General features: G+C 36.0%; 1 protein-coding gene across 13 annotated transcripts in view; it reads left to right on the top strand.

Annotated features, from left to right (window-relative positions):
- EHBP1 (EH domain binding protein 1) overlaps positions 1 to 14,569 on the top strand; it is a 333,981-nt gene that overhangs the window by 47,190 nt on the left and 272,222 nt on the right. For all 13 annotated transcript variants that reach the window (XM_082358000.1, XM_082358003.1, XM_082358004.1 and 10 more), the window contains exon 3: positions 10,297 to 10,354. In XM_082358000.1, coding sequence (XP_082214126.1) covers positions 10,297 to 10,354 — 58 coding nt within the window. The remainder of the gene's footprint in view (positions 1 to 10,296; positions 10,355 to 14,569) is intronic.

The following is a 14,569-nucleotide window of genomic DNA, read 5'->3' as shown; positions in this document are numbered from 1 at the left end:
TATTATTTCCAGATTTTTCTGTCAGCCTCTCAATATCCCTCTCAAAACAGTTAAACATTGGTGACTCATCAATTCCTTTTTCTCCTGGAGTCTTCCAGTGTCCTGTTCCACTTTGGAATGATTTCTTTCTAGGCCTGTGGCATAGATGACATCTTGAGACCTTTTTTCACTGTCATCTTGGGAAATTAGTGAGACTTTTAACCTCTTGATTGATCTAAATTTCTAGTCTTTTCTCTCCCATTTAACATCTCTGTTACTTTATTCTAGATCTGGAAGATTTCCTCAACTTTATCTTCAAACTCTTCAATTTTTACTTTCCTAAATGAAAAAGGATGACATAACATAATTTCCAGATTTCTTTACTATTCTTTAAATATTCCTTTTATATTTTTCATGGGTACAATATCTTCTGTATTTCCAAGGATATTAGTGATAATGTCTTCAGTTTCTTTCAAGTTTCTTTTTTCTCTCTTTTAGCCACTTGCCTTTTATATTAGAAACTTTCCTCAGATGATCCTTTGTTTGTTCACATTTAAGAGGGAGACTATACAAAGCTGTTTGGAAGCACAGACACAGGATGGTTGCTAACATTATCTGAAAATTTGCTGAAAGACAGGCACTGATCTAAGTACTTTATTTGCATTATCTTAACAGATCTTTACATTGGTCCTGTGAGGTTCTAATTTCATAGATGAGGAACATCTTGAGGCTTAGATGGTAAAACCCGAAGGAGGGGAACCCAGATCTGTCTGCCTTTGTATGATTTTTTTATCCATGATATTCTGTTTCCCTGCCTCCCTCCCAGTAAATGATTTGTGAATACCAGGAAAACGCTTTGTGAATACCAGGAAAACTCTTGAGAACCTTAAAGTCAGATAGAAACAAGACAGACAAATGTAATCATCCAAACACAAAATTGCAGCAATTACAGAATTGTGTTGAGAGAAAATGGTGAATATGATTGTTTAGGAGGGCTGGGGAATGGTCTGAGTGATGTATCCTATTTTTTTTCTACTAATCTCTTTTCCAGGAAGCCCGGTACATGACTTGGAAATATTAATATTTATGTGAGTGACATGTGAGGCTTGTTCAAACAGGACTAGAAAAAAAGAAGTAGTAAGTAATACGCTAAATTAAAGGAAGCATCATGGGTGATTTTATAAAACAGTAAAGAAAGTAGGAAGTATTATTTGGGAAGATCAGTATTGCACACATGATACAGCAGTGATTGATTATAACGCTATTTCTCTCAAATATCTTTATATTAGAAATTGTAAACCCTTTATACTGTTTAATAGTATAGCAAAAAAATTATATATACATGTGTGTGTATTTTTTGATGGCCTCTCAGAAAGTTTACTTAGCTCAAGTTTGTCAAACTGCACTTCCTCAGTTTGAATGGTGCTGTTCCTAAATACATAGCTATAAGAATCCCTGTCAGCGAAAGTCCATATGTGTCACCAGTTATACATTTTTAACCAAAAGCAATCACTCTGTGAAAATATTTTAAAGATGGTAGGAAGAGGCAAAATATAATTTTTTAAAAAAATATTTTTATTTGAGTGACAAAGATTTACATCTCTTATTATTAGAACTGTCCTTTCATTTTTACAGAAAAGAAATATATCCTGTGTATGTGTACTTTGTCTTGTAGAATTTTTTTTCCTATTGAATTAATTATTACAGCTTGCTAAATAACTCTTGTGAAGTAAGCATAAAGGAGTATAATTAACTGGAGCTACAAGCAGTGATAGTACAACAGGAGGCAGATGTACCTACTGAAGGATAAAAATAATTACTTGAGAAATAGTTAAGTTAGAGTATTTCTGTGATAAGACAACTTTCCCCCTTTCGTTTCAATATTCACAGCATCCCACCATGAAATGTTCAGTTATGGCTAAGAGCCCTTTCCCCTAAAAGGAATAACCTTGTTATTTAGTGAAGTACCTATTCACATTAACATCAGGGTTAATATTGTGAGCTCTCTTTTCCTCATTGTAAGCATATCCTGTATTCTTTGGTGAGAGGAATATGCTGTACTTTTTGTGTTCTAAAGGCTTATGATTCCTTATTTTTAATTTAGGAAAAGCTCAAAGGCATACATATTAATTACTAAGTTCTGAGGTATAGCTGTCTTTTATCTTCGGAAACATCAATTTCATATATGTGAAAACCAGTAGGATATAAAAAGGTTAAATTTGGTCTCAGCACTTTGCAGTGTAAGCTTCTACAAGGCAGCAACTGTTTTATTGTTATGTATGTGTGTCTTTTGAATTTTCTATATGTTGAGGAGTTACTGTAGCAGACACACCCCAAAATCAAAGTGGTTTGACCTAATAAAAGTTCATTTCTTGCTCACTTTTCAGTCTAGAGAGGTTGACTGGCCTTCCACGTGGTCATTCAGGAGCCCATACACCTTTTATCTTATGACTCTGCCCTCCTTTGCATTCTGGAATCCTCTCCATTCCGCTGGTGTGGAGAAGGTATACTCATTTATTATCCACTCTCCTCCAGAAGCGACACCAGTGGTGAGAGGTATCATGTAGTTCCATCGCAGTGTCAGCATGCTGCGGATGGTGGTGGTGGTTGGGGACAAGGGGCTTCCTGCAACATCTCCCAGGTTTAACATTGTGCTTTGGACAGGGAGTCTGAATCTTCGGTGGTCCATTTACTGCTCTGCTAAAAGATACTACTTCCCCTTTCATAATATTATTCAAAGGTGGTAATATTAGCTACCTCTAGGTTGTCAGAAAACAGGAGGCAAAGGACTCCATGCCACAAATCCTTTACCCTATTCTTTAATTTCTCATTTCATTTTTTTTAACATCTTTATTGGAGTATAATTGCTTTACAATGGTGTGTTAGTTTCTGCTTTATAACAAAGTGAATCAGTTATACATATACATATGTTCCCATATCTCTTCCCTCTTGCGTCTCCCTCCTTCCCACCCTCCCTATCCCACCCCTCTAGGTGGTCACAAACCACCGAGCTGATCTCCCTGTGCTATGCGGCTGCTTCCCACTAGCTATGTGTTTTACGTTTGGTAGTGTATATATGTCCATGCCACTCTCTCACTTTGTCACAGCTTACCCTTCCCCCTCCCCATATCCTCAAGTCCATTCTCTAGTAGGTCTGTGTCTTTATTCCCGTCTTACCCCTAGGTTCTTCATGACCTTTTTTTTTTTTTCTTAGATTCCATATATATGTGTTAGCATACAGTATTTGTTTTTCTCTTTCTGACTGACTTCACTCTGTATGACAGACTCTAGGTCCATCCACCTCACTACAAATAACTCCATTTCGTTTCTTTTTATGGCTGAGTAATATTCCATTGTATATATGTGCCACATCTTCTTTATCCATTCATCTGTTGATGGACACTTAGGTTGCTTCCATGTCCTGGCTATCTCATTTCATTTTAAACCACAAAATATTTAACCAGTTTGAGTCATTTAATCATATGGTCACTGAATCATAGTTTTAGAACTAGCTGAGGTCTTAGTGCAATCTCTTCATTTGACAAATTAGGGAATAGGCTCAGAGAAATGGAGAGGCATTCCTAAGGTCACTACGTGCCAGAACTAGGAAAAACAAGTTTCCCAACCTCCAGTCTAGTATTCTCTCCTCTGTACTATGTCATCTTTGAGGGGCCTTCTTTTACAAATTCATATCTCCTAAATTAATACAAATTGTTTCCCCAGTTTTCTTTCCTTTGACTACCTTCCTAAGATACTTACCCTGGAGAAAGGGGGATTTTAATTGATATAGAAGAGAATTAGTGATCTGAAAAGCATTTGTCATATTGTTATTGTTGGGTCTTGTAATGGAGTGCCATACTGACTTTGCAGGCCCAAGGAAGAATGCCCCAGAGATTGGAGGGGCTGCAGGTAAAGGAGGGCTGCAGAGTCAAGTGGCGCCTCTTTCAAAATTTTGTCTATGGCCAGCTCAGACCTTAGGGAACATTTCTGTTAACTTAAGACAAAGAATACACCTCTTCCACTTCTATTGACTTAGAAAACAGATTAATTCAGCTGAGAAGTCTTTAAATTCAATGAAATTTTTCACTAATGATTAGAGAAACACAAATCAAAACTACAATGAGGTATCACCTCACACCAGTCAAAGTGGCTATCATCAAAAAATCCACGAACAATAAATGCTGGAGAGGGTGTGGAGAGAAGGGAACCCTCCTACACTGTTGGTGGAAATGTAAGTTGATACAGCCACTATGGAGGTTCCTTAAAAAACTAAAAATAGAGCTACCATATGACCCTGCAATCCCACTTCTGGGTATATATCCAGAGAAGAACATGGTCCAAAAGGATACATGCACCCCAGTGTTCATTGCAGCACTGTTTACAATAGCCAAGACATGGAAGCAACCTAAATGTCCATCAACAGAGGAATGGATAAAGAAGATGTGGTACATATATACAATGGAATATTACTCAGTCATAAAAAAGAATGAAATAATGCAGCAACATGGGTGGACCTAGAGATTGTCATACTGAGTGAAGTAAGTCAGACAGAGAAAGAGAAATATCCTATGATATCACTTATATGCGGAATCTAAAAAGAAATTATACAAATGAATGTATTTACAAAACAGAAACAGACTCACAGACTTAGAGAATGAACTTATGGTTACCAGTGCAGGAAGGATGGAGGGAAGGGATAGTTAGGGAGTTTGGGACTGACATGTACACACTACTATATTTAAAAAGGATAACCAACAAGGACCTGCTGTATAGCACAGGGAACTTTGCTGAATGTTATATGGCAGCCTGGATGGGAGGGGAGTCTGGGGGAGAATGGATACATGTATATGTATGGCTGAGTCTTTTTGCTGTGCACCTGAAACTATCACAACATTGTTAATTGGCTATACTCCAATATAAAATAAAAAGTTTAAAAATAAAAAAATAAATACAATGAAATTTTAAAATTTAATCGTTTAATTCTGTCTGTTCATATGTAATTCCAAACTTAAAAGTGCTATTTTATTTTAAATAACTCCCCCCCCACATTTAAATAATTCCCCACCATAAAGTAATATAAATTCATTGTAGAAAATACAGAAAAGTATATTCTTTAAATGACATGTAATTTCATTTCCTAATAGTAACCACAGTTATCACAGGTTGTGCCTGGAGTTGGGTAGTTGGTTTAATTGTTTGTCTCCACTAGAATGTAAACTTCCAGAGGATCAAGGCTTGTCTTCTTTTGTCTTTTCATCTCCATGGCTCAGCACAGTGCCAGGAATGTAATAGGCACTCAATAAAATATTTGTTGAATGCTTATTATGATTCTGGAGAGTGATGAGACTGGTTTTCAAGTGATGGTTTGGGAATTTTTCTCACGGCTTTTCAGTCTCACCTCACACAAGTGACACACATGCGAGAGTAGGAAAGGGTAAAGGAGTCTAAATTTAAGCCAGAAATTTTTTCTTTAAATTTACTTTGATCACAGTAGATCACTAGTGGCAAAGAGAAGGGCCCAAAACTTAGTTGCAGACAAAAGAAAGATACAGTTTATTGCTTTATAAGCTGGTTCATTGTAGCTCTCATATCTTTTCCTCCTTCCACTTCCATTTTCCTCCTGTCCTTCCTCCTCTGCAGAATTTAGCATCAGGACCATAGTGTGAGATAAGTCTTGCCACCTTCAGATTCAACTTGTTGCCATTTAAGGACTCTGAGGGTAGGATAGAAGGTCGATTTTTATTTTATTCATTCATTCATTCATTCATTCATTCATGTTTTGGCTGCACTGCCCGGCATGTGGGATCTTAGTTCCCCGACCAGGGATCAAACCCATGCCCCCTGCAATGGAAGCATGGAGTCTTAACCACTGGACTGCCAGGGAAGTCCCTTATTTTTAAATGTAAAATTTCCTCCCCTGCATAAGCCCACCAAAAGACTACAAATTTTCCAGTGGAACTCAGGCAGTGTGTCTGTGTACATTTTATGTGTATGTATATAAAATGTTTATATATGTAAATATCTATATATAAATATATGTGTGTATGTTTATATATCTGTATGTGTAGTGCTACCTGGTTACTTAGGTAATGGGGTAGAAATGTTAAATACGTGATTGTTGGATTCTCTCTAAAATCTGGGCTCTATCAGGTTGTCTTGACTTTTTTGATAGAAAATTATATAGGTTCTTTGGTAGTTGGATAAAACTCTCACAATTGCTCTATCCCTGGCCTCTTGGGAGCACATAAGTGAATATTTAATGGTTCTTTTCTAGTACAGCATGGATGCTTAAAATATTAATTGTGGTCATCCAGTTGTGTGGTTATTGGTGTTCTTCTATGAGAACAATAACTCACGGCACAGTTCTTTATTTTAGAACATTCTGCCTTGCTTTGTCCCTGATAATGTAAAGGTGGGCTGATTTCTAGTGAAGACATTATAAAAATTGGACATGACTTAGAATCACAAAAAAGTTTATTCATCTCTGGGGACATTCTCAAATAAGTAATTTATGTTATATTTACATACTTGGAAGTTCAGGCATATAGGTTAGGAGACCACCCTTCCTAATTTTTTACAGTAAGTGGCTTCCCTTTTCTGAAACACCAGATCAGAACGGGTTGAGGGGAGGGAGATCCTGAGAGGCCAAGTTAGGTGGAGGCAACTGTGCAGGTGGCACTAGGACAATATCGTGGAGGGGAGACACCCTCACTGCCATCACAACTAATACCTCGCTAATGTTCCAAGTCGGGAGGTGTGGGGATTGCTTTGCACTCTCCCTTCCCAGGAGATTCCAATGTGCAGCCAAGGTGAGGATGCTTGCAAAGCTCAAATAAGCTGCAGAGAGAATGTATTATGTAGCTACTCGCTTTAGTTGGACCTCATCAGTTATAATTAACCAGTTGGGAACTCCTGGATGAAATTTAAGGTTCGTTCAGTAGTGAATGTACATCGAGCCTCAATCTTGTACCAGATTCTTATTAGTTACTAGGAATAGAAAGATAAATAAGATATGGTTGATAAAGGAGCACAGTCTAGTGGAGGAGATAGAAATAATAACAAATAATGTAATACAGGGCACATAGGGTATTAAAAAAGAGGTGTCTAGGGTATTACTGGACATACAGTAGAAGGAACAGTTAACTCTGCTTGAGGTTTAGGATGTGGGATGAAGTGGGAATGAAATGAGAAATGGTCAGGTTTTCACAGAGGAAGTGATGAATTAAGAGTTTATCAGGTAGAAAAGGAGAGAAAAGAGGAGGTTTTAAAAAAAGTTTGTAACATGCAAAGAGGTGAAGAAATTGAATAAGTGTTGAGGGATTGGTTGGAAAGGAAGATGCCTTTGAGATATTTGTAGATTTTGCATCTAGAAAAGTAGATCAGAGTCAGGTGGTGAAGTGCCTTATAAACCACATTCAGGAATATGGATGTTGTCTTGCATGCTATGGTGTCACAGGGTCAAATGCATACAGGGACTAAGATTATCTTAAGAGTGAAGCTGGTCAGGTGTGAAGCAGTTGATAGCATTGGAGGCTCTGGTAATCTGGATAGCATGGCCCTTGTTTAAAGGCATTTAAGTAAGAAATGTTTTTTAAAGTTTAAATTTAAACTAAAATGGAATACTATTTAGGTCAAATAAATCTGTGAAATTCAACCTTCAAGTGCCAGTCTGTAGTACCTTCAGTATAAGAGCCCAGTAAGGATAATAAGGAAAATCGGTAAGATCTTTATAGCATTTCTAAAGAAGTATTGCAGAAATATAATTAAGAGTTGAGGTTGGGCTGGAAATGTGGAGGTGAGAACATAGTAAAAAGGTTAGTGTAGTAATCTAGGTAAAGTGTTCCAGCAAGCCACCAATGCTTTCAAACAAGGTAGCTTGCACTGGTTGGCTATTCAGTCCCTCTGCTGTTAAGCTGCCATCATTGATCATACCCTCTGCCCAGCTCTGTTGTCATGTTGCTATACTGCTCCCCATCTTCATGTCATTTGTCCTGTTCTACTTCTTTGTGTGTTGAACAAGGTTTTGTTTGTTTCTTCATTGGTTCAGATTCTTAGATGAACACTCTGATGTTTCATAGAAACTTTCTTCTATTTCATCTGTAATTTAGCACTTTGGCATCTGGCTCCTGCTTCCAACATCTCACGCTGGAAAGATTCACCAAAGCAAGCTACTGGTTTTTACAATTGTTGTCTTCAAAGCCTGACAGTCTTTGGGAACTGGTTTAGTCTTGGGTGGAGAACCACCATTTTTCTTTTTTATACTATGCTGTTTACTATCACCATCAGAAACACACTGCATTTGTTTAGAAAATGCCTTGATGAAATAGTTTCATTGGAACCTTACTTTGTTTTTTTGTCTACTCTTGTTTTCTTTAGCTCCTATCACCGAAAATGAACAAGTATTAACGTTTTACCACATTTATATTGCTTCTTGCATCCTCCTCCTTCCTGTATTTAGCTGGGTTATATACATTGTAAACTCTTAGTCTTTTATGTCTAAAACCATTTCTTAAATGGTAGTTTAGCCAATATGAAACTCCAGGATGGCATCTGTTTTCCCTTAGCACTTGAAGATCATTAGCTTCATTGTATTTTGGGTGCTGTTGCTGCTAAGAAGTTGCTGTCAGCATAATTATGCCTTTGCTGGTAAACTATCTTTTCTTTTATGATTTTTCTCTTTATTCTTGCTGTTCCATAGTTTGATTGCAAGGTATTTAGATATAGATTAGTTTTTTATTTATCCTGTTTATTTGTTAATATATATTTTCAACCTAAGGACTCCTATGTTTATTGGAACATTCTTAGCCTTTTCTCAGTATTGCCTCTGCCATTCCCACTATTCTAAACTTCTAGAATTTCTTTCTTTTTTAATAAATTTATTTATTTATTTTTGGCTGCTTTGGGTCTTTGTTGCTGTGCGCGGGCTTTCTCTAGTTGCGGCGAGCGGGGACTACTCTTTCATTGTGGTGCGCAGGCTTCTCATTGCGGTGGCTTCTCTTGTTGCGGAGCACGGGCTGTAGGCATGCGGGCTTCAGTAGTTGTGGCTCGTGGGCTCTAGAGCGCAGGCTCAGTAGTTGTGGTGCACAGGATTAGATGCTCTGCGGCATGTGGGATCTTCCCAGACCAGGGCTTGAACCCGTGTCCCCTGCATTGGCAGGCGGATTCTTAACCACTGCACCACCAGGGAAGCCCTAGAATTTCTATTAGGTGTGTGTACTTCTCAATCTATCTTCTATGTCTTTTACCTTCTTTAAAAATATTATCACTTTATTTCTCTGTACTACTTTCAGGGTCAGCTCCTCAGTAATATTTTTCATTAGACAACTGTCACTCTTTGGACAGGTTGCTGGATAAATCACTGGATCAGGAGTTTATGGCTGGTGACCTTTTATAATATATGTATGTAGGTAGGAAGGTAAGTAGGTAGGTAGGTAGTTAAATAGGACGGGTCATCTGCTGATAATGAAAGATACCAGGGTAAAATGAAGGAGACAGAGAAAAGTGGTGAAGGTCACTGAGATGAGTAATATCATTCATTTCTTGGTTAAAAAGCTTTTATCTAAGATTTTTAAAAATAAAAATCTAAGTAAAAGAACTGATAATCATAGTCTTTATGTTTTCCCTAAGCATTAAAGAGAACTTAGTTGTATTAGCTGAAAACGTGAGTTTGTTTTGTTTTTAACTTTATGTTGGCAGAAGATAAAGAAGAGAGGTATGAGAATTAGAAGACCTGTATTTCATTCGGTCTTGGTTTTGCCAGAACTTTCGATGAGTTATGTAACTTTGCCAGAATGTACCGTGCCTATTTTTTGGTATTGTATTGTTTTTATGAAGATAGTTGAGATGATTGATTATAAAAAGGTTTTGAAAACCATAAGCATTGTTCATAAGATACAGAGATGCAAGAGTAGTGTAAACCACAGATTTAAATTATTTTGGAAGTATCATTTTTATGCTTATTTCTCTAAATTAAAGTGGATAATGTGTTAGAAATATAGTATTGTTTTAAAGGAGATATATGTATGCTTTTCCTTTTAAAATAGTGTAAGTATTTTATTTTACTTGGTTTGTCCTAATGAATTTACTTGGTAAAGTATTTTTAGAAAAACATGCGGATGAAATATTAGTCATTTAAATTAGATCATATCTGTATTCAACATCTATATATGAATAATTTATAGAGCTTTATTGTAAGTGCAACGGTTCTATGTAATCTAAAGCAGATGATTTTTCATTCTTTTAAAGGCGCTAGAACTCAATTTTATTATTTGATTTAAGATAACTTAAATTATACGTAATCTTTTTCTTATTTGGCAGGCAACCAGATAAACTGGTGGTAGTTTGGACGAGAAGAAGCCGAAGGAAGTCTTCCAAGGTTTGTCTGTTTTCTAAATTTCTTACCCAAATGTTGAATTTGACCTTTGGTCAAATTATTAAGCTTCTCTGGTCCCAGTGAAGAATATTTTAAAATATTACTTGATATTTTGAGTTATTTCTTATTATCTAATGTACTAAAATGATTGATCAGGCACTATATGTAATCTTGTTACTGCAGTTCCTAAAGCAGGAGCCAGTTACCTGAGTTTTTTTGGATTTGGTAGCCTTGAATAACATAATAGTTATTTAACTTCTCTGTGCTAGGATATCATGAAATAATGATTAAATAAATATCACTTACAACATTATACCTAGGATTACTTTATTCAGATTCCAAGAGGATGAAGTTAGGACACACATAAGGAATGATGAGTTATCTGAGTCCATTGCTGGGTTACTGAAGAGGAGTTGGATTTTTCAAAGGTTTTAATTTTTTGTTCTTATGGCTTTGTGGGGAGTGGAACAGAATTTTATTTATTTACTTATAAATTTTTTTTTTAAATTTTTGGCTGTGTTGGGTCTTCGTTGCTGCACGTGGGCTTTCTCTAGGTGCGACGAACGGGGGCTACTGTTCGTTGCGGTGCATGGGCTTCTCATTGCGGTGGCTTCTCTTGTTGCAGAGCACAGGTTCTAGGTGCACGGGCTTCAGTAGTTGCGGCACACGGGCTCAGTAGTTGTGGCTTGCGGGCTCTAGAGCGCAGGCTCAGTAGTTGTGGCTCACAGACTTAGTTGCTCCGCGGCACGTGGGATCTACCTGGACCAGGGCTGAAACCCCTGTCCCCTGTATTGGCAGGCGGATTCTTAACCACTGCGCCACCAGGGAAGCCCAGAACAGAATTTTAAAATGTTTAATAACAAATCTAGATATTTTTAAAATTACAATCTATAGACAAGTAAGTGTGAGTATATTTTTGTAAGCATACAATAACTACAAGCATGTTTACTGAATGTTGGTTTTTCCATAAGTAGGCTTATATAAAGAAAAATTTATTCATTTTAACTGAAATTAAATTTTAATTAAATTTCAGAATTTAAAATTTTTTAAGGGCATCTTTTTAAATTTTATTTTTATTGAATTAAAATTTATATACGGTATAAGTCACAGATGTTAATTACACAATTTTATGAGTTTTGATCAATATATAGTTGTATAATTACCACTCCTATCAAGATATAGACTATTTTCATCACTTTTTTCCTTTGAGTCCTCTTCCAGTCAGTTCCCAATCCTTAGAGGCAACTACTATTCCGATTTTTCTATCACCATAGGCTATTTTTACCTGTTCTTAAATTTCACATAAATAGAACCATACAAAAGTACTATTTTATGTCTGGTTTCTTTTGTGCAGCATGTTTTCGAGATTTATTCATGCTATTGTGAATATTGGTAGTTAACTTTTTTCATTGCTGAGCAGTATTCCATCATGCGCATGTACTGCAGTTTGATTTTTTATACATCTGTTGATGAACATTTGATTTGTTTCCAGTGAATATTCTGAGTATCCAACTATTGTGAATAAATCTGTTGTAAACATTACTCTTCAAGTGTTTTGGGGGACAAATGTTTTCTCTTGGACGAATAACTTGGAATGTAATCAATGGGTAATAGGGTACATACATTTTGAACTTTTAATATACCCCCACCAGCAATATAGGAAAGGTCCAGTTGCTTACCTCATAAATAGCATTTTCTTCAAAGCATACATTTGTAGTTTGGGGGCATTATATTTTGGACATGTAATATTTTCTTATCTATTTATTTATGAGAAGGGGTTCTAAAAATAGACTTAGGGTCTTCTGTCAGTTTTGCTCAGTGGGTCTTAAGCTTTTGTGAAAAGGAACAATATTAGGCCATCCAGTAAGTATGATAGAAGAATCTGAATATAACTATAAACATTAGAAATCGACCCTAAATGTTTTTAGCTATCAACAAAAAGTGATTTCCCTCTTTTAGAAACTAGATACTAATTGTTTTCTTAAAACATTATGAAGCATAATGAAATGCTGTAGATTAAAGGTCAATTCAGAATACCCATATTTGAAATTAAGTATACTTTTAATTTAATTACATTTTTGAAAGTCAGTCAAATAACTTTTAGGTCCAGATTCTTTTTTTTTTTTTATAACTTTATTTATTTATTTGTTTTAGCTGTGTTGGGTCTTCGTTTCTGTGCGAGGGCTTTCTCCAGCTGTGGCAAGCGGGGGCCACTCTTCATCGCGGTGCGCGGGCCTCTCACTGTTGCGGCCTCTCCCGTTGCGGAACACAGGCTCCAGACGCGCAGGCTCAGTAGTTGTAGCTCACAGGCCCAGCCGCTCTGCGGCATGTGGGATCTTCCCAGACCAGGGCTCAAACCCGTGTCCCCTGCATTGGCAGGCAGACTCCCAACCACTGCGCCACCAGGGAAGCCCCAGATTCTTTTTTATATTGTATCAAATATTGATTGAATCCAGAAGGTGAAATACAAACATAGGCTACAGGTTGATTTTTCTCAAAATATAATATTTTCTAGAAGGAACTATTTCTTATTGGACTAATTTTCCAGTTGTGATGCTCTTAATATTTCAAATCCCTTCTGGATATTTTAGAATCATTGTATTTTCTCTTGAAACATTATAGATGTACTTTTGAAAAGTTTATGAGAACTTACAATGTGTTGTTTATTATAGCATATACATAATATGTTCATGTATATGTGAAATGCTGTTCTGTAAATTGTTCACAGCAGCTAAATAAGGACATAAAAATCAGTTCCAGAAGCTATGAAAGAAATGATAATGATATTACTGTGAAAATTAAACAAATAACTTTATTTTTTAATCTTGAGAAGCTTGAGATCCATGGCATTTTGGAATTCTTAAAAAAAAGAAAATTGTTCCCAGCTATTATTTTTTAAAATTAGCTATCAGTTATATTGAATCCACAGACTAGAACCATTGTTTTCTTCTGAAAGACTCTTCTGTTTTCTGACATTTTTCCTTTGAAATATTATTTGCTTGCTAAGTTCCATTGAAATCACTTAGGGGGAAAACAGACTTCTGCAACCATTGGCCAGAAAATAGTATAGTTTTTACTTTTAACTGTGTTTCTGGAAAGAGTTTGAACTACGCAGTAATTAATTTTCTTTGGTCATCTGTATAACTTATTGTTTATCTTGCCTGATTCTGAGTATATCTACCTTTTAAAAAATTATTTTATTGAAGTATAGTTGATTATCTACTTTTTTTATATTGGTGGATTGAAATTTATAACTGACACCCGGATAACAGATTAGACAGTAAAATAATAAGGCACATTGCCTTATTTAATTTAAAGTTTAGTTTTCCGTTTATTGCTCACTTTCTTTGGGTACATGTCTATTTTTCTAGTTAAATATATAAAGAACTCATTGGTGAATCATTTTTTACCGAGAAAATAATTACCATGAGTAATTATCCCAATATGCAGCTTCCCCACCTCTTATCCTCAAGTCATGGCATTTATAACAGATTTTTTTCAGGCTGCAGTTGATTTGTATATGCTTAAATAAATTATTTTTCAGTACAGTGTTTGAGAATAGGAAGCAGGGAAATTGTGATAGACAAGAAGAATTATGGCAGAGTAGTCTGTTGCCTTAAATCTCGTTTTCTAAATTTAAACTCACAGAGAGATGGGAGAGTTCCAAAGGGAAACAAGAGCTTGAAAGTCCTCACCAGCTTTTGGATGGCGTTACCACCTCTACTTCCCTGCTCTATGGTTGTGCTATAGCCTTTATCAATGTGCTATGGTATCATGAAGGGGTGGGTATAGTCATAGAGCTTTGAATTATGACCATGATGTGGACAACTCTAAGGTAAATTTATATGTGACATCTTAAACATATGGGTAGATGCAGTTTTATAAATTGAAAATCATCAATTTAAAAACTAAATGACAGTTATAAATTTTCAGTGAAATATTTTGATTTTATAGGAATCAGAAGTAACAAGTGAATATTTACTCTGCGTTTAGTTCCATATTAGGTACAAGTCTTTTAGGTAAGATATGATATGAAATAATTTGAAAATAAGGCATTTTATAGAGTCATTACTCAAAATTGAGATATGTTACCTTTTCCTTAGGTCTGCCTTTGCTAAAGGATCTGTGATATGATTAAAAAGTGAAAAAAAATATATGAGTAGAACTGGATAATGTGGTTTCATCCTTTCTGCCATTAACTGTACTAGGATGCTGGCA

This window comes from Balaenoptera borealis (assembly GCF_965194805.1).
Source record: "Balaenoptera borealis genome assembly, chromosome: 15".
In the NCBI taxonomy this organism is placed as follows: domain Eukaryota; kingdom Metazoa; phylum Chordata; class Mammalia; order Artiodactyla; family Balaenopteridae; genus Balaenoptera; species Balaenoptera borealis.
This window is presented reverse-complemented; position numbering and strand designations above follow the sequence as displayed.